The sequence below is a fragment of the Marmota monax genome, unplaced genomic scaffold (genome assembly GCF_021218885.2).
Source record: "Marmota monax isolate L192 unplaced genomic scaffold, Marmota_monax_Labrador192_F-V1.1 WCK01_AAM20220418_F8-fsc00048, whole genome shotgun sequence".
NCBI classification, from domain to species: domain Eukaryota; kingdom Metazoa; phylum Chordata; class Mammalia; order Rodentia; family Sciuridae; genus Marmota; species Marmota monax.
The window spans coordinates 2,086,087-2,106,964 of NW_026694895.1; the positions used below are offsets into that span (position 1 = coordinate 2,086,087).

At 43.8% G+C, this 20,878-nt stretch overlaps 1 protein-coding gene across 8 annotated transcripts; it reads left to right on the forward strand.

Moving 5' to 3' along the window:
• The first annotated feature begins 1,495 nt into the window (after positions 1–1,495).
• Nr4a2 (nuclear receptor subfamily 4 group A member 2) lies at positions 1,496–20,032 on the forward strand. 8 transcript variants are annotated; one of them, XM_058573492.1, is made up of 8 exons: positions 1,496–2,092; positions 13,659–13,780; positions 14,262–15,127; positions 15,924–16,053; positions 16,485–16,573; positions 17,545–17,747; positions 18,139–18,317; positions 18,467–20,032. In XM_058573492.1, exons 3-8 carry the CDS (start codon positions 14,264–14,266, stop codon positions 18,721–18,723), a joined length of 1,722 nt encoding a protein of 573 aa, XP_058429475.1. In that variant the 5' UTR covers positions 1,496–2,092; positions 13,659–13,780; positions 14,262–14,263; the 3' UTR covers positions 18,724–20,032. The 8 variants fall into 8 exon arrangements, 7 of the variants coding, with proteins under 7 accessions (XP_058429475.1, XP_058429476.1, XP_046282898.1 ...); XM_058573493.1 differs by having other exon boundaries at positions 14,440–15,127; positions 16,485–16,648; XM_046426942.2 differs by having other exon boundaries at positions 1,500–1,835; positions 16,485–16,648.
• The last annotated feature ends 846 nt before the right edge of the window (positions 20,033–20,878 follow it).

Genomic DNA, 20,878 nt, shown 5'->3' on the forward strand with positions numbered 1-20,878 from the left:
GAAAAATTCCTCTGAAAGACTACAACAGCCAGAAATGGGGACAAAATTGCAGAAAGTGGTCCTACTGTATTTTGTAATTCAGAATCCATTTCTCACATGAGGAAGTGGTATTGAAAAAGGTCTGATATCATAAGACTGTAAATATATCTGCTATCATGTAAATGAATCAATAGTGATAATGATGTTTTCCTCTTAAAATAGTTCATTGGTACACTAATTCATTCTTTTTCTTGAAGTGATCCTAATTTCACTTTTTGAAAAATTTGTGCAAAACTTGAAAATGTCCGAAGACAAATTAATCTACACTTGTTACCCTCTTCCTATGAGACAATGAGTGCTCATATTAGTTTGATGAAACTTGATATCTGAACACAATAACATCCTTTATCTTCCTAGAACACTAGTATAGAAAAGCAGACACCAGTTTTTAATTTTAAAGATGAGAAAAGTGAGGCAGGACAAACCGATTACTGCAAGGTGACACAAAAAAGTACAACGAAGATATAATCAATACTCAAATTTTCTGGTCTTCCAACTCCTAGCCTAAAGTACCTTCCATTATACCATTTTGCCGTGATTGTAAATTAAGAACCATTTCCTTAGTCTTTCTAACATGCTCTATTCACACCAGGTCCCTTCAACACTTTGCTTGTACCTGCATATTTTCTATAAATCAGCACCCCACGAAATGGTGTGTTCATATGTCTGAGACCTTTTGTTCAGGAAGCAACACAATCTTAATCATCTATCAATTGACACTCCCAGTGAAACAGTACTTCCTGTTGTATATGGTCACCTCAATGGTTAGGACAGTTCTCAGGGTCAGTGACAAAACTGCTTGAGGACCAAGTTAGTAGTAGAAGTTGCCACAAAAAAATATTGAACTTTAGAGAAAGCCCCTTTTAAATGGTAGCCTTGATGAAAGCCTAAAACGTTGAAAAATAATAGACATTTGGGAAATTAAAATATGATCTGTTTAAGACTTACACTATATTCAAGGCCAAAAAGACTTACAAAATGCATGGAGTTTAAAGTCTGGGTCCTGGACCCCACGCCACGCTGCTTCTACTGGGCACCCTTATACAGCACCTCGAATTAAAACAGTAGCATGGGCCTGACCCCCGCCCCCAAATAAGCCTACATAACGCTTACATTTAAGATGGGAGGTTTTTTTTTTTTTCCCCATTGAGATCTTACTACCACAAAAACACATCCGACCTGCACTAGAATGGTTGTAGGGGCGCTTCAAAGCATGGAGATGCAAGTCAACCTGAGAGCAACACAGCGAACCATTCACTAAAATCGTCGCCACAATCCCTCCCCGACACCCCGGCCTGGGAAAAATCTTCTCTCGGGCTCGGGCCCCCCAGGGCTCGGGCAGGATGGGGAGGACGCGGGCTCGGCTTGCTCCTTCCCACCCGCGAGCAGCGCTCCTCTCGGGGCGGACGTGGGCGAGCAAAAAGGAAGCGCGACGGGGAAGACCGCGGGCGGCCCGGGAGTGTGGCGGGAGGCTTCGGAGGCGGGCGGGCCGGCCGTTTTATTGTTTCCTCTCGCCCTCCTCCTCCCGCGCCCGCCCCGGCGTCACTGGAAAGCCGCCCGAACAGCCCGGCGGCGGGCTATTTATAGAGCGGGCGGCGCGCGCGTCACGGAGCCCGGCCTGGCTGACGGGGCCGCTGACGCGCTTGGCCGCCGGGCCGAGTCCGCGGGGCTGCTCGCCGGGTGCCGGCGACAATGGGCTTCTGTGTGTGCAGCTGCCGCCGCCACCAGGGGCCGGGGGAGGGAGGCGGGTGGCCGCTCCCTGACCTCCCTCCCTCCCGGCTACGACCCCCTGAAAGGTAACCGGCCTCTTCCGCCCCCGGCCAGGACCCAGGCCCCGCGGGCTCCCCACCCCCACATTTCATCTGTAAGTTCCTTTGCCCCAGCCTCCGCTTCCACTTCCCCTGCTTTCCTATTTTCTCCCTTCCCCAACTTGAAGAAAGTGGGGGATCTATCCCGCCCCGGGCAGCCACTTTGTGCGCCCCGGGGAGCGGGACCCACACCGGGCGCGCCCAGCTGGGGACGCAGTGACGGAGGGGCCGGCAGCGCCGGGCAGGTAACGTATCCTGGATCTAGAATGGGGATGCTTTGTTTGGGGCGAGGGGAGGGGAGCTGGGGGTGGATGAGAACGCCTGGCAGCCCTTCCGGGACTCCTCTCTCCCCCCTCCACCGCCTCCTTCTGCTCGCAGGAAGCCAATCTGGGTACGTAGCGCGAAGAGCGAAAGAGAAACTTCTCCCGCCTGACTGCCTAAATGAGGCTCCTCCCTAGAGGCCAACATAATAGAGACCCCCCCCCCCCCTTCCTGCTCGCCTCCCGCCGTCACTCCCCGGTCCACTCCCTCCTCTCGCCACCCCACAACGCTGTGGACCAGCCGTCGTCCCTCCCCTCCACGCCCCGGCTCCCATCTCGGGTGGGTTCAGTACTTGGATGACCCCGCCCTGCGAAAGAAGGGGCTGAGAAGGATTTTAGGGACTTCCTGGGATGCGGAGACCAGCTCTGAACCATCCCCTTTCAGCTGCCGGGAACCGGGAAAGCTTGCTCTGGAGCCCCTCGCACGTGGCAGGCAGGCCGAGAACTCGTAGTGCCTTCTAGGAAATTGCAATCGATTTGTAATGCACTTTTGCTAATTGGGAGTTCAAAATTAAACTTTAATAAAGCATTTGTGTCGTCTCGTCTAATTGTGAAAGCTTCCATTCGCCCTGGTAGATAGACAGAAAGTCTCAAGTTAATGGCGCTAAACAAGACCCCCCCCCCCCACCCGCCGCCCCGTTTCCCCAGTGCAACTCCTTCAGCCGTCTTCGGCGCAGCTGGATTTCCGTAAGGTACAGATGTTGCTAATGGCAGCTTAAGCACGGATGGGCAGATAGCATACGGAATGCAACATGTTGCCATATGGTTCCTTTAGCCTTTCACCTCCAGGGATATCAATCACATATATTCTGGGAGGAACTTAATGACTCTCTGAACAGCAAAATGAATTACCTGGTACAATTTATATCCCTTGACCTGATACGTTATAACAACAGGAAGATAGCATCTCACAATTTCTGTGATATAAATTGAGTTAGAGAGCTACATTTCAAATTCCATAACATCTATTTTTAGTTTGAGAGGCCCTTGTCAAATCATTTTGGCTGTAAAATCTGTTCTGTATTGCCTCCTGTTTCCCCCCTCCCGCTTCTAGACGATGCAAAATTTATGAAGTTTAACAAAACTGTTGTTTTGGAAATTGCCAATCGAGGAGAATGGGGAAAATATGACTTCCAGAGCGAATTAATTAAAAGTTAGCAATCTTTGGAACGCCTTACTTTCTAAAAGAAGAAAATCAACTCCTAGGGAGACCTACTATTTATTTCAGTATAACTTCTAATTCATATCAGTAAGCTAATTCATTAGCTTCTTGGAATTCTCCATTCAAAAACTCCAACTATTCCTAAACTCTGGAAATTAACTTAAGGAAAACTGTTCATAGAAACCATGAAATATAAGAATCTAAGTTTTTTCTCCTTAGCAAACCAATTTCAATATACCTGTGCACTCACTATTTGTGCATTTGGACTTGAATCATGAATGCGATATTTTTTGTTTTTTCCTCCCAACATTTCAGTGAAAGCAAACTGAAGTTGCTGTTTAAATCTATTGGAATGATTCAGTAATATTTCACATTTTATTTTTAAATATTTTGGTAACTAATGAAATGTTTTAATTGATTGCCTCTAACCTTAGATTAAAAGCCTGCTTTCTTTTATTATTTCCTTTATTTTTCATCCACTAATGCAGGCAGATCACACTGAAGGAAAAGCACTAAGTTAAGGATACAAAAGTAAAAGACAATTTTTTAAAGCTTCTTTACTTTTATCTAGTAAGGGGATCTGAAAGCTAGAGACACTAACTTTGAAAAAGTTTTTGCTTCCAATAATATGAAGCCATATTTGTGTGAACTGATAGACTATATAGTCTTATCAAAATGCATAAAATAGACATGAACAGTCTGAAAAGCTATTTACTTTTAGTCATACATGTTTCAGAAAGTATTAACATTCTGAAAGTTTGTCTGTAGATCATTTTGAAATTAAAAGATGATGCTTCTCCTTTTTTTCTCCCCTTTGTAATGGTTAATGATTTATTATGTAGTGTTTGAGTTAGTTCATTTTGATAATTAGCAAATGAGATCTTTTGTATATGTATATAGCAAAGAGTCTTATACGGTGCAAATTAAGATACATCCAAGTTAAGATAAACCTAACTCAGGATAACTTAAGATAAGCCTAGGTTCTGGTAAACTTCTTATCTGGTGCTGTTTTGGGTAATCTTTTTTTAAAAAATATTTATATTTTAGTTGTAGTTGGCCACAATAACTTTATTTCACTTATTTTTTTAAGTGGTGCTGAGGATCTAACCCATGGTCTCCCATGTGTGAAGCAAGTGCTCTACTGCTGAGCCACAACCCCAGCCCCTGTTTTTGGTAATCTTTTAATAGCTGAGGTTTTACTTCTCTGTGGCACATCAATGAGTTTTAACCATGATCAGTGGTGAGCTTGTCAAAAATGACTCCATCTCCAAGACTTGTGAATAGACAGCGAGTGTGTCTTTTAATCAGTCACAGAGAACTTGCCTTATAAAGCTGTTATTGTCATGGACAGATATCATAGCCCTTAGTCAAGTCTAGTGATTATTAAAAATGTTCCTCCTTTAAAAGCCAGGCCAAAAATCCTGCTGTGCTTCATTTCACTATTTAAATCCATTAGTAAATACAATCCCAAGCAACACTATTTTGTAAACATTTATATTTTTAGTTGTAGGTGAGCGTAATATCTTTATTTTATTTTTATATGGTGCTAAGGATTGAACCCAGTTCTGTGCTAGGCAAGTGCTCTACCTCTGAGCCACAACCCCAGCCCCCCAAACTGCACTATTTGTTCTCTCAAGTTGTTACATTACATATATTTCATGAATAATTTCAAACCCTTCAAGATAGACAAACCATATATGTTTTGTATACCTATATGGCAACAAAAACAAGATATATATCTTGCAGCGGGACTTTTATTTTGAATGAAGATTTGATGGATGTCCATTGTTAATCTAAACAATGGACTATCTAAAGGTGGTTGGTCACCAAAGCGAACCTTATAGCCTGTAAGTACTAGAATTGTTATTGTCTACCAGGGAATCACTTTGTATTTTTTGAGCCCTCAACTTCACTTGCTTCTTTTATTATTGTCCTTCATATAGCTAATCTGAGAATTTATTTGGGTACGAAAACTTTTGAAAATGTGTTGGCCAAGAAGATTTTCATCAGTGTTTCTGCTGTCTGCTGATTTAGAGCCTTTATCCTGAGCGAGATTGTTAATTCTAACCAAAACTGATGCAGACTATTAGAATTAGGTATATTCCCCATACTAAGTAATTTTTAATTGTGATATAAACCTAACTATTACTTATTTTTACTCATGAATAAATTTAAAGTCTTTGAAATAGTCCAGATTTTTTTTTTTTCCTTAAAGAAACAGGACAAGGTATGACTAGGGATTAGGCCTCTGACAGAATTCTTCATTTTAAGTTCATGGTTTTGAGGAGAGTCATCAGGCAAGAGTATAGTCCCATTACACTTGCCCTGCTTGCTTTTCAAATTCAAAGCCCATGTTGTTGCATTGGAAACTTAGTTCTCTTTTATAAGCATTTCATTAATTTTTTTAAACGTCAATCTGTAAATATTTAACCAGCCAAGCAGAAAACAGTCTTTTATTCTCGTCTCTATGCAGCTTTGTTTTTATCTGATTTAGTATGAGTGCCATGTAAATATCACATAAAAATTTGACTTTGATTGTCCTTACTTTGACTGAAGATTGACAGGAGCTCCTTAATTAATCTTGTTCTCTTTCCTGTTCTGTATTCAGATATTGAAATACAGTATTTTATACATTTATAAGATTGTGTTTGCATTTATTTAATTTATGTTTCTTTTTTTAAAGCATGTAGCCTTGAATGTTTGTTCTTTTTTTTTTTTTTTTTCACATCATTACTCTGGTACTGCTTGATGTAACTTGATTAGCTCCCTCCCCAGTCATGATTGGTAATTAAAATAGGCATTAAAATTAGTCACTTAGCAATTTTGCTGTTCAATTGGCAATTAAATTACTTAATTGCAATTAAAGTCCTAATTTTAATTGGCAAAATGATAGATGTAGATTTAAGATAATATGTATAAATACTTTAATAAGTGTCTATATAAGGATTACTTAATTACTCAACTTCAAGTTTATGCTGTTAACTTTAGAACTTTTAAGTGAGCAATGAAATTTATATTACATCTATTCAAAGGATATGGTAATTAGATTTATTACTTATCACTATAAGGGTCCTTGCTATAAGTTACTTTTGTAGTGTTAAAATTGTAGGTTTGATAATTGCAGAATTAAGAAGAGGAAAAGGGCATATGTGTCTTTGTCGTAAAATATAAATAGCTTATCTTTATTTTTCATTAAACTGAGAGTTTCCTATCTACCAATTAATTTGAGGAAACAATCAAAAGAGGTTATTTTACCACTGAAATTAGTACAAAAACTAGCCTACTGTGATTTACATACAAAAATGATTGTTAAGTTTATATATTTTATCTACCTAAAGAAATGATATCTAATACTGCTAGGGTAGCCAATGTTATTAGCTACTTTTAGAATTTCAGGCGCTTTGATATTTTCTTAATGTATAGCAACTTATTTTCAGAATCTTTAAAATGTCTTTTAGGAATTTGTACATTTTATAGAAATTAGTAATAAATATAAAACCAAAGTTACCCTTCTTTGCCTAATAAAAAAGGAATTGTTACATGAGAAAATATTAAGTAATTTAAAGGTAAATATTTAGGAGATGGCCACTGCAAGTCAAATATTACCAAAAAAATGAAAGATTTATTATGCAAAATACTTTTTGAGTGGCATGAGGCTTACCATATGTTCAGTTTTATAATTTTAATTTACAAGTAGATCCTTCTAGAAAAGGGTGCTATTTATTCCTGCACATCTTTACATATTTCTAGAATTGAGTTCCGAATCAAAGTAAGAAATACATTTTAGAGTCTTTGTATTTCATGATTTTTGGTGAAAAATGGACTGGGTAAATCTGAATAAAAGCTACGAATATCCAAAATGAGACTATCAAGGAAGTAACTGACTTGTTCTCTGAGCATCCTGTGGAAAGGAACAATTTTGTTGATTAATATCCTTTCAATGCAGATGAAATGGCAAAACAAAACATTACCACCCTTTAATATTTAAAAATTATTTTTAAAAGCAGATAATCTTCAAAGTGAAAATTTCTTCTATCACTAATGTAAAACTGCCTGCTGAATGGCAACAAATGCTGTGAATCGAAAGTTTGTCTAAATATAATATGTATCTCATTTTAATTATTAAAATAAGTTCCACTAAGTAATTTTATTATACAATATTTCAAAGTTGCCTTAACTCTTAGGACATAACAGGTATGTCTGTTTCACTATGCCTGCATTTTAAGGTCTACTCTGAATTAATTTGGGAGAGTATAGTGAAATAAATCCCCAGAGGCCTCTTTCCTATGCATTAAGATAGAAAATCCTATGGGATTACATGCATGTTTGCTTTCTAAATTATACCAAAAGCTGAATTTTATTAAGTATAATCTGCTTAGCCATGCAAAAAATAAAATAGTTTAGATATGAGTGTATGTATTATTTATATTGATTTTAATGAAAATATTTTCCACAAATGTGCTAATGTATTATGTTTAATATTTGTTAATATCATAAGATAATATAAGTACCTTCCTAAATGCTATTCTGAGGTCATCTAATGTGTATTTATTAATAGTAATAATTTATAGTTTGTTGTAGTTGGTTTCCAAAGGGTGTAGTTATGCATAGGACCAATTTTTTGCTCTCATCTATTCAAAATTATTAAGAAATTAGATCTTCATTGTAGGATAAATTTACACATTTATATATGGCAGTAATTTAAAGTTATATCAGATGCTGGATCCTGATTTTTTAAAAAAACATTATTGTCATTTTAATTGAGCTATAAAATACTTTATTTGAACTATTTATGTGTAAGAATCCAAAGGTTTGCAGTCATAATAAAGGCAGAAATTCAGTTTCTTTTAGCCTAAAGCATTTTCTGAAAGGTTGTTCAATTCTACATTTTGATTCCATTATATGTGTAATTAAACCTCTATGCACAAAAGCATTCTCTTATGTACTAGCAAATACACCCACAGGAATCCTCTTCTAAACTATAATTTATTTAAACATATAATCATAGGATTTTAAAACATGCTTTCATTTTTCCAAACTATATGCCAATTTGAACTGGTTGGTGATAAAATGAGAGATTTTATTACCATTTTGATTTTTCCCCCCTGTGACCAACAGTGAGTTAAACATGGGCAGGAGGAAATAAAGAAAATCTATTGTGAACCTAATCCCATGTGTTAAACTGTTTCCCTTTTGGAGGAAATTGAAAAGAATCAAAGATTTGTAGTTATATGTGAATTCCAGCACAATATGAATATTTGGGACTGCAGCATTCTTTCCTCAGGCTTAACCTAAGTAGTAAATAGCCAATTTTGTGTGTGCGCGCCTAAGACATTCTCTAGAACATTGTGGAGTCAGGCCCCCTACTGACAGAATCAGTCAATTACACACATTGGTGGTGCTCCTGAGACTTGGTCCCATCAGAATCTCCTGGGGAAAATAGTCTGGGGTTTTGAGCAGCGCCCTTCTATAAACTTTCTTTTGTGTGACTTGGATCCTTTCCACCCCAAGCATATCCAAGCCCAGTCCAAAACCCCAACTCAAGAAATAACTCATCCAAGAATTAGTTAAAGCAAGTTTATTATTTTCACATCCGGTGTGTTTTCCTAAGAAATAGTAACACTTCCCAAGAACTTGAATAAGAATTTGAAGAGGAGAGAGAAAACTCTTAAACATGCGGAGCGGAAAGGTTTCCCCTTTCTCTCACTTTATTACACTTAACTAATATTTACTCCATTCTCCACTAACACTTATTGAAATAAGCTACTGTGAGGACTGCCTTTGTATCTTGGTTGCATTAAGACTTGAGCAGAGGCTGTATTATAAAGAAACCATACTCGACAGGTTGCTCTTATATAGTTTATCTTACTGCCATGCTTGGCTTCAGTTGATCTCACTTTAAATAACTCCAGTACACTTTTCTGCTCTCTGGGAGGGAAATTTTCAAATTGTCCCGAGGCTCACCCAGCCTAAGTTGTACGTTTTTAATGGCCACGAGGAGGGAGGATCCTGCGGAGGGAACGAATCTACCTAGACGTGAATATTTGTGTATGGAGGGTTGTGATTACAACCTTAAAGTTCTCCTGTCCCCCGCTTTCCTGAAGACTATATTAAAAAATAATAACTGCCACCCCAGCATGGCTGCGCTTGAGTTTCCGACTGCCTGAAAATAGCTGCTGGGATCCTGGCCTACCGCAGGGATCAAGGAAAGCTCCCCCTGGCCGCGCCCTGCTCCCTCGCGGAAGGGAAGGGAAGGGAACCCGGGAGGGCGCCTCTGAGCTGGAGTTGTTGCTATTTTGGGCAGAGCCTGGCGGGTGCGTCAATGCCTGCGCCCCTGCGTCACCGCCACCCCACCCCCTTCCTTCTCCCCTGCTCTCCAAACTCTCACTTTTTCCCTTTCGTTCGCGTGGAATAGCTTCTGCCCACGGGGCGCTGACGCTACCGAGCTCATACTAATAAGCTTTTCTTCACCCTTCCCCCTCTCGTCCCTCTTCTCACACACCCTTGCCCACCACCACAACACCCCCCCCCACTACACACACGCGCGCTCGCGCGCCCGTGCGCGTACACACACAACACACACACACACACACACACACACACACTTCCTGGCTTTTTTGTTGTTGTTCGCGCCCACTAGGGCACCGCTGAGCTTCTGCGGCCGAGACAGCCGTAGCAGCAGCCGCAACATCTGGGGGAAACTTAAGGTGGTCACGTAGGTTTCCCTGAGCTGCAATGCAGAAGAGCCCTCAGCTTTCCTGGGTAGCCACAGAGCACTTGATGGCAGCGCCTCTCCATTCACAGGGTAGAAGGGGTCGGCGAGGAGCCGGCAATGGTGGAGGTGCAGATTAGGGATGAGCAACCCCGGAACTCGGATAGTTCCACGATTCTTTCGGCTCATGTTGAGCTCACCTATTTGGGGGCTACGGGAGGTGGGGTGGGGAGGCGGGGGACGAGTTGCAAAGGAACCCTGTAGTCTGGAAGCGAGCCACGCCAAAAGTGAAGAGGCGGCTGGTACTTGGTCTGAGGCACAGAAAGGGAGCACCTCCGAACTCTCCCTTGGTCCCAGCCTCTTCCAACCCACCAGAGTATCCCAAGGAGGCCCGCCCAGTTTCAGCCGGACGACTATCGCCCCCTGAAGAAGCGGCGATTCTTTTGCTAAAAAGCTCCTTGCGCCTTTGGCGGCGTGGAGGGCGAATTATTTTACAAAGCAGGGTCGAGGGTGACGGAGATACCTCGGGGCTCAGGTCGAGCTTCCACATTCCACCAGCTCTCCTCTCAGAGGAGGGTTGTAGGCATACACCTTACGTTTTGCGTACTCACTGATCCCCCCACCCCCCCCGCCCCAACCTCTCTGCTTCCCTTGTCTAGCCTTTTCCTCTTTACTCAGATCACGGCTGTGATAGCCCTTGTGTTTCAAAAGAAGGTCGATTTGTTTCTCTAAAACTCGTGGATGGAATACGAGTTGGTGGGCACTGGGGAGTGTCGAAAGTATTGTAGTTTGGCAGAAGGTGGTACCCTTTCTGCACAAGACGCACCTGTTGCTTACTGTTTGGCTGCATTGTCTGCAAAAGAAAAACACTTCACTCTGACTTTTGGAGTCCCTGAAGGGCTAGGTCACCATCTACCCTTTCCTCACTCCTTCAGGAGCCACGTTCTCCCTCCGACATAGGCACCGCAAAGGAAAAAGAAAGAAAGAAAGAAAAATAGGCCCTATCCTTACTCCCTTTTCTCGTGTGTGTGTGTGTGTGTGTGTGTGTGTGTGAGAGAGAGAGAGAGAGAGAGAGAGAGAGAGAGAGAGAGAGAGAGATGAATCTGAGAAGGAAATGTGCCAAAGGAGGACAAGAATAGAAGAAGGGAGAAAAGGGGAATGCACTGGGCTAGGGAAATCCCACCCTGCCTGAGCCCTGAGTGTCTTGTGTGTCATGGGACAGATCTGTATGCACTTCCGCTATGGGGTCTGTGTGACGATGGTGGGTGAGTGAGGTTAGGACCCTGCAAGGCACACCCCATCCCGTGCTGTTTAAGGTGCAGGCTACCTGCCCCACGCCAGCGTTCCCTTCCGCCCGTGCTTTTGTTATACCCTCCCCAAGTGTGAGTGGCCAAGAAGCCACGGGGTTTCGGAGGCTTGGGGGAAGGTGAAGTGTAGCAGCGCTGCGGGCTTCACAGAGCTGGGTGAAGAGGTCACACCTCTTTCGGAAAAAAAAAAAAAATCCCACCCAAGCCGGCTACCAAGGTGAACGCAGAACGGTTCCCACCTTAAAATCAACCCTGCTCGTGACGTCAGGTCGGAAATATACCAAAGCCAGCGCGGGCCAGGAGTCCGGGGAGTGCGGCGGCTCCGCGATTGGGTAGCGGGCCGCTGACGCGCGCTGACGCGCGGAGACTTTAGGTGCATGTTGGCAGCGGCAGCGCGAGCCACATAAACAAAGGCACATTGGCGGCCAGGGCCAGTCCGCCCGGCGGCTCGCGCAAGGCTCCGCGGTCCTGTTAGTCTGCCCAGCCGGCCGCCTACCTCTGCTGCCTCCCGGACTGCGGTGTCTCGGCTCCCTTCGCCCTGCTCGCCCACCACCCCCCGACCCGGGCACCCGGGCTCCCAGAGGGAACTGCACTTCGGCGGAGTTGAATGAATGAAGAGAGACGTGGAGAACTCCTAAGTGAGTAGGTGCAGCCGGTGCAGCTCGAGTTCTTTTATCTTTCTTTTGTACGTCTTCTCTTTCCACGTAGGTGGAACAGGTTCTCTGAAAGTGGGAGCCCGAGAGTTGAAGCATGAGTGGGGCGGGAGAATGGGGAGTGGGTGCGCGCAGCTGTGAAGGGCTTTATTTTGAACTCCGGCTTTGACATTAGGGGGGAGTTGGCTTCCAATAGAGATTTCTAGACTCCTCATTGGTGGACGTAGAAAGGAGCCTCCACACTTTGGGAAGCTGTGGATTTGCCTGCGGAAACATGCGCTAAGTTTGTTCTTAGGGAAGAATTGATTGTGGCCTTCCGACACGGAGACTCCAAGTCCTGTGTATATGAGGGAAGCTGTCTGCAAACTGACAGGGAGAGAAAGTTCTTCAGTTTATGCGTTGCTTGGGAACTGTGTCACCGCCTGGCCAGTGTGCGGATGTTTCCCGGGTATTGTTGAATAAGGGTGGTGTTCATAGTGTCCTGTTACTAAGTTGCCTGAAATTTCTGGTTTTGACATGTGACGTCCTTGGGTCCTTGTATGAGAGAGAGAGAGAGAGAGAGAGAGAGAGAGAGAGAGAGGAGGTGTGTGTGGGGGGGTGATGTGGAGTATAGTTATGAAATTGTGAAGTCATTAGGGGGTTAATATCTAGCATAGACTTATCTCCAAGGGTTGAGAGGGTCAAAAGTCTCTTATTTTTTTTTTTCTGGTTAGCTTTTTCTTCCTGCCACCCCCCCCCACCATCAAGATTATGAGGGAAGGGAGAGAGCAAGAGTCGATGATGTTTGGCTTTCTTGTTCATTATAAGATCGTCTGTGCTCTAGGATGCCTTCCAAGTGAAAACATCCGAAAATTACTAGGACACAAGGATGCCTTGTTCCAGCAAGTAGGCAGATTGTGGAAAGCATTGTGGAGAAGGTGTTCAGCTTGATAGGCTGCAAAGTGCTTTTACACTGGTGCAATACCCTATATGCAGTATTCTCTTCCTCTGCAGTTGACCCAAGATGCTCATGAAAACATAGTCCCCTCATTCCACCCCTTGGCCATTAAAGATGTAGAAAACCAAGTTTTCTGGAGACATGAACACCGATTCACTTGTTTGTTTCTCAGTGCTCTGGTAAAAACACTTAGGAAACACAGATGCTTCCACTCTAATTGTCTTCTTGTATGTCTAGGCCTTGCTAAGATTTTGTAAGAAGAGGGAATTGTTTTCTCATTTTATATTCTTAACTTCTAATTACCCCCCCCCTCCATAAAAGCCTATTTCACCAGGAAAAGAAAAAAGTAGATTCTAACTGTGTACTTTCTCTTCAATTCTAGTCTTCTTATTCAGGTCTGAAATAAGCAAAAAGGGAAATGACCCCTCCACCCACACTCTAGCAAAGGGGCCAATTCATTACATCATAAGTGTTAAATAAGTTCATGGAATACCTTTCCTCCTTCAGGATCCTTTCTTTGCAAGGATTTACACAGTGCAATGGGTGGCATTATCTCTTGTTTCCAGTCACGTCTTTTCACATCCATTTTAACTGCTGTTTGGTAAAGGCTACACCCTAATTTCCAATGAGACATAAAAGGGCCTGTCTGGTGAGTCTGCATAAGCCCAGCCAAATCTCAGTTGGGAAGACACCCTGAAACTTCCTGTGTCTGTATTTTAGGAAGGAGATCCGACAGACTGGACTCCCCATTGCTTTTCTAAATACCTTGGAAACTGTCCTTCATTGAATTACGACACTGTCCACCTTTAATTTCCTCGAAAACACCAGTAACTCGGCTGAAGGTTAGTGAACTTTATTTCTTTCATCACCTTTCCTGAGTTCCCTAGCCATCAACAAACAGCACGACACGATTTTCTCAGGCAAACCCTGTAACTTAAGGTTACAGAGAACTTTCCATTGTGCAATTCAACTTTATTTCTAGATGGTCATTTCTAGAAAGCTCGCCGAACCAGAGCTTCAGAGAAGAGTTTCTTCAGAGCGGGATTGGTTGGGGTGGAGGTGGAGGGGGGAGGGGAGTAGGCATTTGGAAATATCTGAGAGGGTGGACCCTCAATAGCTTTCTAGCTCTGGGTCTTTGTACAGTCTTTTTACACTTTACACTGTTGCTCTGCAGCATTCGACCTCTCTCGCCCTTCCTCCTCTTGCGCACCTACCGGCTCTCTGACCGCCGTGGGCTGCCGGTGTAGCTCCAGGTGTACCCGAACCCGGGAGAAAGTGTTCAGTTGACCAGGCTGAGTGTATATCACCCTGTTTCATTTCCAGCCATGCCTTGTGTTCAGGCGCAGTATGGGTCCTCGCCTCAAGGAGCCAGCCCTGCTTCTCAGAGCTACAGTTACCACTCTTCGGGAGAATACAGCTCCGATTTCTTAACTCCAGAGTTTGTCAAGTTTAGCATGGACCTCACCAACACTGAAATCACTGCCACCACTTCTCTCCCCAGCTTCAGTACCTTTATGGACAACTACAGCACAGGCTACGACGTCAAGCCACCTTGCTTGTACCAAATGCCCCTGTCCGGACAGCAGTCCTCCATTAAGGTAGAAGACATTCAGATGCACAACTACCAGCAACACAGCCACCTGCCCCCCCAGTCTGAGGAGATGATGCCGCACTCCGGGTCGGTTTACTACAAGCCCTCCTCGCCTCCGACACCCACCACCCCGGGCTTCCAGGTGCAACACAGCCCCATGTGGGACGACCCGGGGTCTCTCCACAACTTCCACCAGAACTACGTAGCCACTACACACATGATTGAGCAGAGGAAAACGCCTGTCTCCCGCCTCTCGCTCTTCTCCTTTAAGCAGTCGCCCCCAGGCACTCCGGTGTCTAGCTGCCAGATGCGCTTCGACGGGCCCCTGCACGTCCCCATGAACCCGGAGCCCGCGGGCAGCCACCACGTGGTGGACGGGCAGACCTTCGCTGTGCCCAACCCCATTCGCAAGCCTGCGTCTATGGGCTTCCCCGGCCTGCAGATCGGCCACGCGTCTCAGCTGCTTGACACACAGGTGCCCTCGCCACCGTCGCGGGGCTCCCCCTCCAACGAGGGGCTGTGTGCGGTGTGTGGCGACAATGCGGCTTGCCAGCACTACGGCGTGCGCACTTGTGAGGGCTGCAAAGGCTTCTTTAAGGTGAGCAAAGGAGGGGCAGAGGAGGCAGGGTGGTTCTCCATAGTGCCCAGGACCCTGAACTGTGCCCTTCGCATTGGTTCGGGCAACCCGGCCCTAGCTCGCCCCGGACCGCCCGAGTCTCTCTGGCCAGCCTAAGCGGCCCTGCAGCTGCCCAAGGCTTGCGGTGGTGGAGGGAGTTGCTCCGGGTTATCTGAGCAAGGGACGCAGAAAGACTTGTAGACCCTGGGCCACATCCCCCGCAACCAGCCGACCCGGCGGGCCCCCGCCCGAAGTTGCTGGAGCTGGAGTTGGAAGAGGGTCATTTGCATGTGCTAGGAGCTGTCTTCCCTGTTCAGATTGAAATTGGTTAGGACAGAGAACCGTGTCTGAGCTAACCAAGTGGAACAGAATTCCCTATGGTCAAATTAAGTGATCTCTTTATTTCGCCATCCTGATTGAATAATCTTATCATTTTAAATAGAGAAGGTCTCCAAGGAATGTAAATAATATGAATGCCCACGGATTTGTATTTACTGAGCGTCTCCTTCTCCTTCTCTTGGCATATAAAACACAGCAAGGAGCGGCAAGGTTAGCTCAAATGTTAACGCTATCAATTTTCTTCTGTTAAATACCCTGGGGGAGGAAAAAGAAAAGAAATAGAAAAGAAAAAGGAAAAAAAAATAAAAAGGAATTGTGTGTTTGTGCTTGTTTGTGGGGAGGGAGTGTGGACCCCAGCCATTCAGTAATTGTCTCCGGGTTGCTGAATTTTCAAGGTAAAAAAAAAGTAATTTTCGGCCTACATTGTTTCCTTTTGCAGCGCACAGTGCAAAAAAACGCGAAATATGTGTGTTTAGCAAATAAAAACTGCCCAGTGGACAAGCGGCGCCGGAATCGTTGTCAATATTGCCGATTTCAAAAGTGCCTGGCTGTTGGGATGGTCAAAGAAGGTAGGTCACCGCAAACTGCCCATTCTTCAATGTGCGCCCTTGAAAACCGGCTACCGGTACCCTAGTCCTACTTTCTACTTCCTAGATGGAAGGGTCTCGGGTACCCCTCCCCCCCGCCCTGCTTCACCGCCCTGCTTCACCGCCCTGCTTCAGTCTGGCCTCCAAGATCCTGCAGCTGCCTGCTTGCTCAGCCTCCTCTAGAGAAAGCTGCCAGGTCCTTCTCGCCTTTAACTATACGACCCAGTTGGAGGAAGACATAAAATAACCCCACATTGTTTATGCTTCTCGTCAGTAAAGGCTTTACAAGCAGAGGGGACCCTGAGCCGCCCGGGCCTGGCGCCCCATGACTGCGGCCTTCCAGAGGGAGGAGCCCAGGCGGCATCTGGGCCTGGGCTCGGGGGAGTGGCGCTAACAGGGCTATTCTTTTGCAGTGGTTCGCACGGACAGTTTAAAAGGCCGGAGAGGTCGTTTACCCTCGAAACCGAAGAGCCCACAGGAGCCCTCTCCCCCCTCGCCCCCGGTGAGTCTGATCAGTGCCCTCGTCAGGGCCCATGTCGACTCCAACCCGGCTATGACCAGCCTGGACTATTCCAGGGTAAGAAGTTGGAGGGGGGCTATCATGTGGACAAACCAACAGATGGGCAGGACCCCCTTCCCACACCCAGCACTAACCCTCAGACCCAAGGGGTAAAGGAGGCAAACAAGGCGATATGCCTCACAACTCTGGGCGGGGCCACAGGAGACAGTCCGGTAACTGAGAAGTGTAGACCAGAGGATCCAACAGAGCAAAGAGGAGAGGACATGATAGAGTGGTGGAATCTCTGTGAACCCCCACTCCCCTAGTACTCCTTGACCATCGTATACACCAGTGTCTCTAAGGCAAAACCTGAGGCTGCACAAAATCTCCCCATGTCTACTTTATTCTCAATCCTGCATACAGATGTTATAATTCTCATCCTTCCTGCCACTGCCTGGGTGAAGGATGTGGAACCTGCCTTGGGGCTAGGGAATGAAAAGAGAGGGGTGTAAGGAATGGCACCAGGGTCAGGGATCAAGTGGTCAAATTCCTCTTTTACTCCAGCTGTGAAATATGTGAGAGCTTTAATTGGAGGAAGTATGTTGGGCAAACCTAGAAGCGACTGCAATATTATTAAGATTTGCAAAGGGCGTCTCAGCTCGAGACCCACTCTGGGACTAGCATGAATACTAACGTGTCAATTGTTTTGTGGAGATAAGAGTGAGCGTTTCCCAGGGCTGGCTGGCACTGTATTTAGTCTGTATGGAAATGGTAATTTACATATTTAAAGCAGCGACCTCATAGCACCGTCCCTAATTGAATTAATTGCCCCGGAACATCTAATTTCCTTACTGGTCAGAGAGAGGTTTAATTGTTATAAAAACCTGGCTCCCCTACTAGAAACGGGGTTAGCAATTTCACGGGTTATATATTTTAGAGAACCTCATTAAGTGCTTTTTAAAATGAAATTCCAGTTCCAGGCGAACCCTGACTATCAGATGAGTGGAGATGACACCCAGCATATACAGCAGTTCTATGATCTCCTGACTGGCTCCATGGAGATCATCAGGGGCTGGGCGGAGAAGATCCCTGGCTTTGCTGACCTGCCCAAAGCTGACCAGGACCTGCTTTTTGAATCAGCTTTCTTAGAACTGTTTGTCCTTCGATTAGCATACAGGTAATAATGGAAGAGGTGATCCAGGGAGGCTGGGAGAAGAATCAAGAAAGTAAAAAAAAAAAGGAGGAAAGGGAATAGGAAAGAGGAAGAAGGGAAAAAGACAGAAGAGGAAATGAAAGAGGGAAAAGAAAAGAAAAGATAGAAAACAAATGGAGAAGGGAAGGAACAAAAGCCCAGAAACCTTGAATGAATGGAATGGAATGGAGGTGGGATAGGGGGCGTTCTTGATTGTTATGAAATTAAACCCTTTCAAGGTCCACTGGTCTACATTTTATTAACTCTTCAGTAATTAGGTGCCTCTTAAATCCCTCATTTATTGCTCTTCAAGTAATTAGTTGTTTAGCTTTTCTCTCTCTCTTTTTCTCCCCTCTCTCTTTGGTATTAATTGCAGGTCCAACCCAGTGGAGGGTAAACTCATCTTTTGCAATGGGGTGGTCTTGCACAGGTTGCAATGCGTGCGTGGCTTTGGGGAATGGATTGATTCCATTGTTGAATTCTCCTCCAACTTGCAGAATATGAACATCGACATTTCTGCCTTCTCCTGCATTGCTGCCCTGGCTATGGTTACAGGTCAGTACTGCAGGTGCAGGGTACTTTCCCTCCAGAACTGCCCAACAGGATTCACTTTCGCTTGTCGCACATTGTTTCTGGTCTTGCCAGCTAACTAACTATTTTGTGCCTTTTTTTTTCTTTTGTTTGTTTCTGATTGTGTTTTCTAGAGAGACATGGGCTCAAAGAACCCAAGAGAGTGGAAGAACTGCAAAACAAAATTGTAAATTGTCTCAAAGACCACGTGACTTTCAATAATGGGGGGTTGAACCGCCCCAACTATCTGTCCAAACTGTTGGGGAAGCTCCCAGAACTCCGTACCCTTTGTACACAGGGTCTACAACGCATTTTCTACCTGAAATTGGAAGACTTGGTACCACCACCAGCAATAATTGACAAACTTTTCCTGGACACTTTACCTTTCTAAGATCTTCTCCCATGCACTTATAAGGAACTGGAAAGAAAACTGAAACTGTCCAGAGGGGGCTAGTCACATGGGCAGAGATAGCCCTCTGAGCTGTCTCAGCTCAAGCTGTTCCCTCTTCTGTAAAACCCCCAGCCCCTCCATTCCTAAAGAAAACAAACAAACAAAAACTGTTGCTATTTCCTAACCTGCAGGCAGAACCTGAAAGGGCATTTTGGCTCCGGGGCATCCTGGATTTAGAACACGGACTACACACAATAAAGTGGTATAAACTTTTTATTATCAGTTAAAGATCAATTTAATGTTCAGAAGAAAGATTGCTCATGTATGATGGGAGATGTTTGGCCATGGTTGGTTGTTGCAGTTAAGACAGATGTAATACACACACACACACACACACACACACACACACACACACCTATCGTATGGGGACCCACAAGTATTGCCCTTTAACAAGACTTCAAAGTTTTCTGCTGTAAAGAAAGCTGTAATATATAGTAAAACTAAATGTTGCGTGGGTGGCATGAGTTGAAGAAGGCAAAGGCTTGTAAATTTACCCAATGCAGTTTGGCTTTTTAAATTATTTTGTGCCTATTTATGAATAAATATTACAAATTCTAAAAAATAAGTGTGTTTGCAAAAAAGAAAATAAATAATTACATAAAAAGGGACAAGCATGTTGATTCTAGGTTGAAATGTTATAGGCACTTGCTACTTCAGTAATGTCTATATTATATAAATAGTATTTCAGACACTATGTAGTCTGTTAGATTTTATAAAGATTGGTAGTTATCTGAGCTTAAACATTTTCTCAATTGTAAAATAGGTGGGCACAAGTATTAACACATCGGAAAATCCTGGCAAAAGGGACACATAGTGTTTGTAACACCGTCCAACATTCCTTGTTTGTAAGTGTTGTATGTACTGTTGATGTTGATAAAAGAAAGTTTATATCTTGATTATTTTGTTGTCTAAAGCTAAACAAATCTTGCATGCAGCAGCTTTTGACTGTTTCCAGAGTGCTTATAATATACATAACTCCCTGGAAATTACTGAGCACTTTGAATTTTTTTTTGTTTTTTTAAAATGTCTAAAATTGTCAGTTAATATATTATTTTATGTTTGAGTAAGAATTTTAATATTGCCATATTCTGTAGTATTTTTCTTTGTATATTTCTAGTATGGCACATGAAATGAGTCACTGCCTTTTTTTCTATGGTGTATGACAGTTAGAGACTGATTTTTTTTCTGATAAATTCTTTCTTTGAGAAAGACAATTTTAATGTTTACAACAATAAACCATGTAAATGAACACAGCCTTGTCTTCTTTTTGGGTCAGGAAGAAAATGATGACTAAACAACATGATACAACAGGCAGAGTTGGAGATTAACTTGGGATATGTTAGTTATTTGACATCTGAATTTCAAACTGACAACCTAGCTCTATTCTGGCAAAAAGAACTTGGTAGTCGTACTAATTATCTAGAGAATTCAGTACAATGTTTTTCTTTAACCAGAATTTTCCAGTCTGATGACCTACATTTATTAGAATCTATTTAGAATGTCTAACTATTCTGCTAATCTTATGAATAAATGCAGCTTTCAGAAGAGAAGTTCAGGAGACCAAAAAGCTTTTGAACTTTTGTAAGTTTGGAATTTTTGTTGAGTTCTTGGCTTGGGCAGTGGTGGAAGAATACAGATTTTAAAAGTCCTGTAGATTATCTCTGGATTTCCAGTTCATCTACATACTGCTCATTTTTGGTATGGATCCTGGAAGAAGAGCTGAACATTTCAGGCTCTTTGGGCCTAGGGTCAGTTTTCACTTTGTTGCACAGAGTGAAACTCAGTAGTGACATTTCTTACAACTTTTTTCCTTCTTCAGTGAATAGTGATGAGGTGCATTTTGCAGTTTTAGAATAAATAATTCAATCTTACAAGTTTCTTAGATAAATAATAAATCATCTGTTTGTCAGGTCCTGGGTCTTGTATAAGCAAATTGTAACAGGGCCTCTAGGATTTTACCCAGCACCAACTTTCAGCAAATAAAGGATGTTGTTGACGCTGCTTAGCCGCTGAACTTCCCCACAGCAACCTTATCCTTGGGTGCTCCCGTCTGAGTTTCGCTCTAGGCCAGCTACGAATTCATAGAAAGAGCAAG

Coding starts and splice junctions, on each gene's coding strand:
- Nr4a2 (XM_046426942.2), top strand. CDS start 14,264: ATGCCTTGTGTTCAGGCGCAGTATGGGTCCTCGCCTCAAGGAGCCAGC. Junction 16,649..17,544: donor CCAGCCTGGACTATTCCAGG/GTAAGAAGTTGG, acceptor ATGAAATTCCAG/TTCCAGGCGAACCCTGACTA. Junction 18,318..18,466: donor TGCCCTGGCTATGGTTACAG/GTCAGTACTGCA, acceptor TGTGTTTTCTAG/AGAGACATGGGCTCAAAGAA.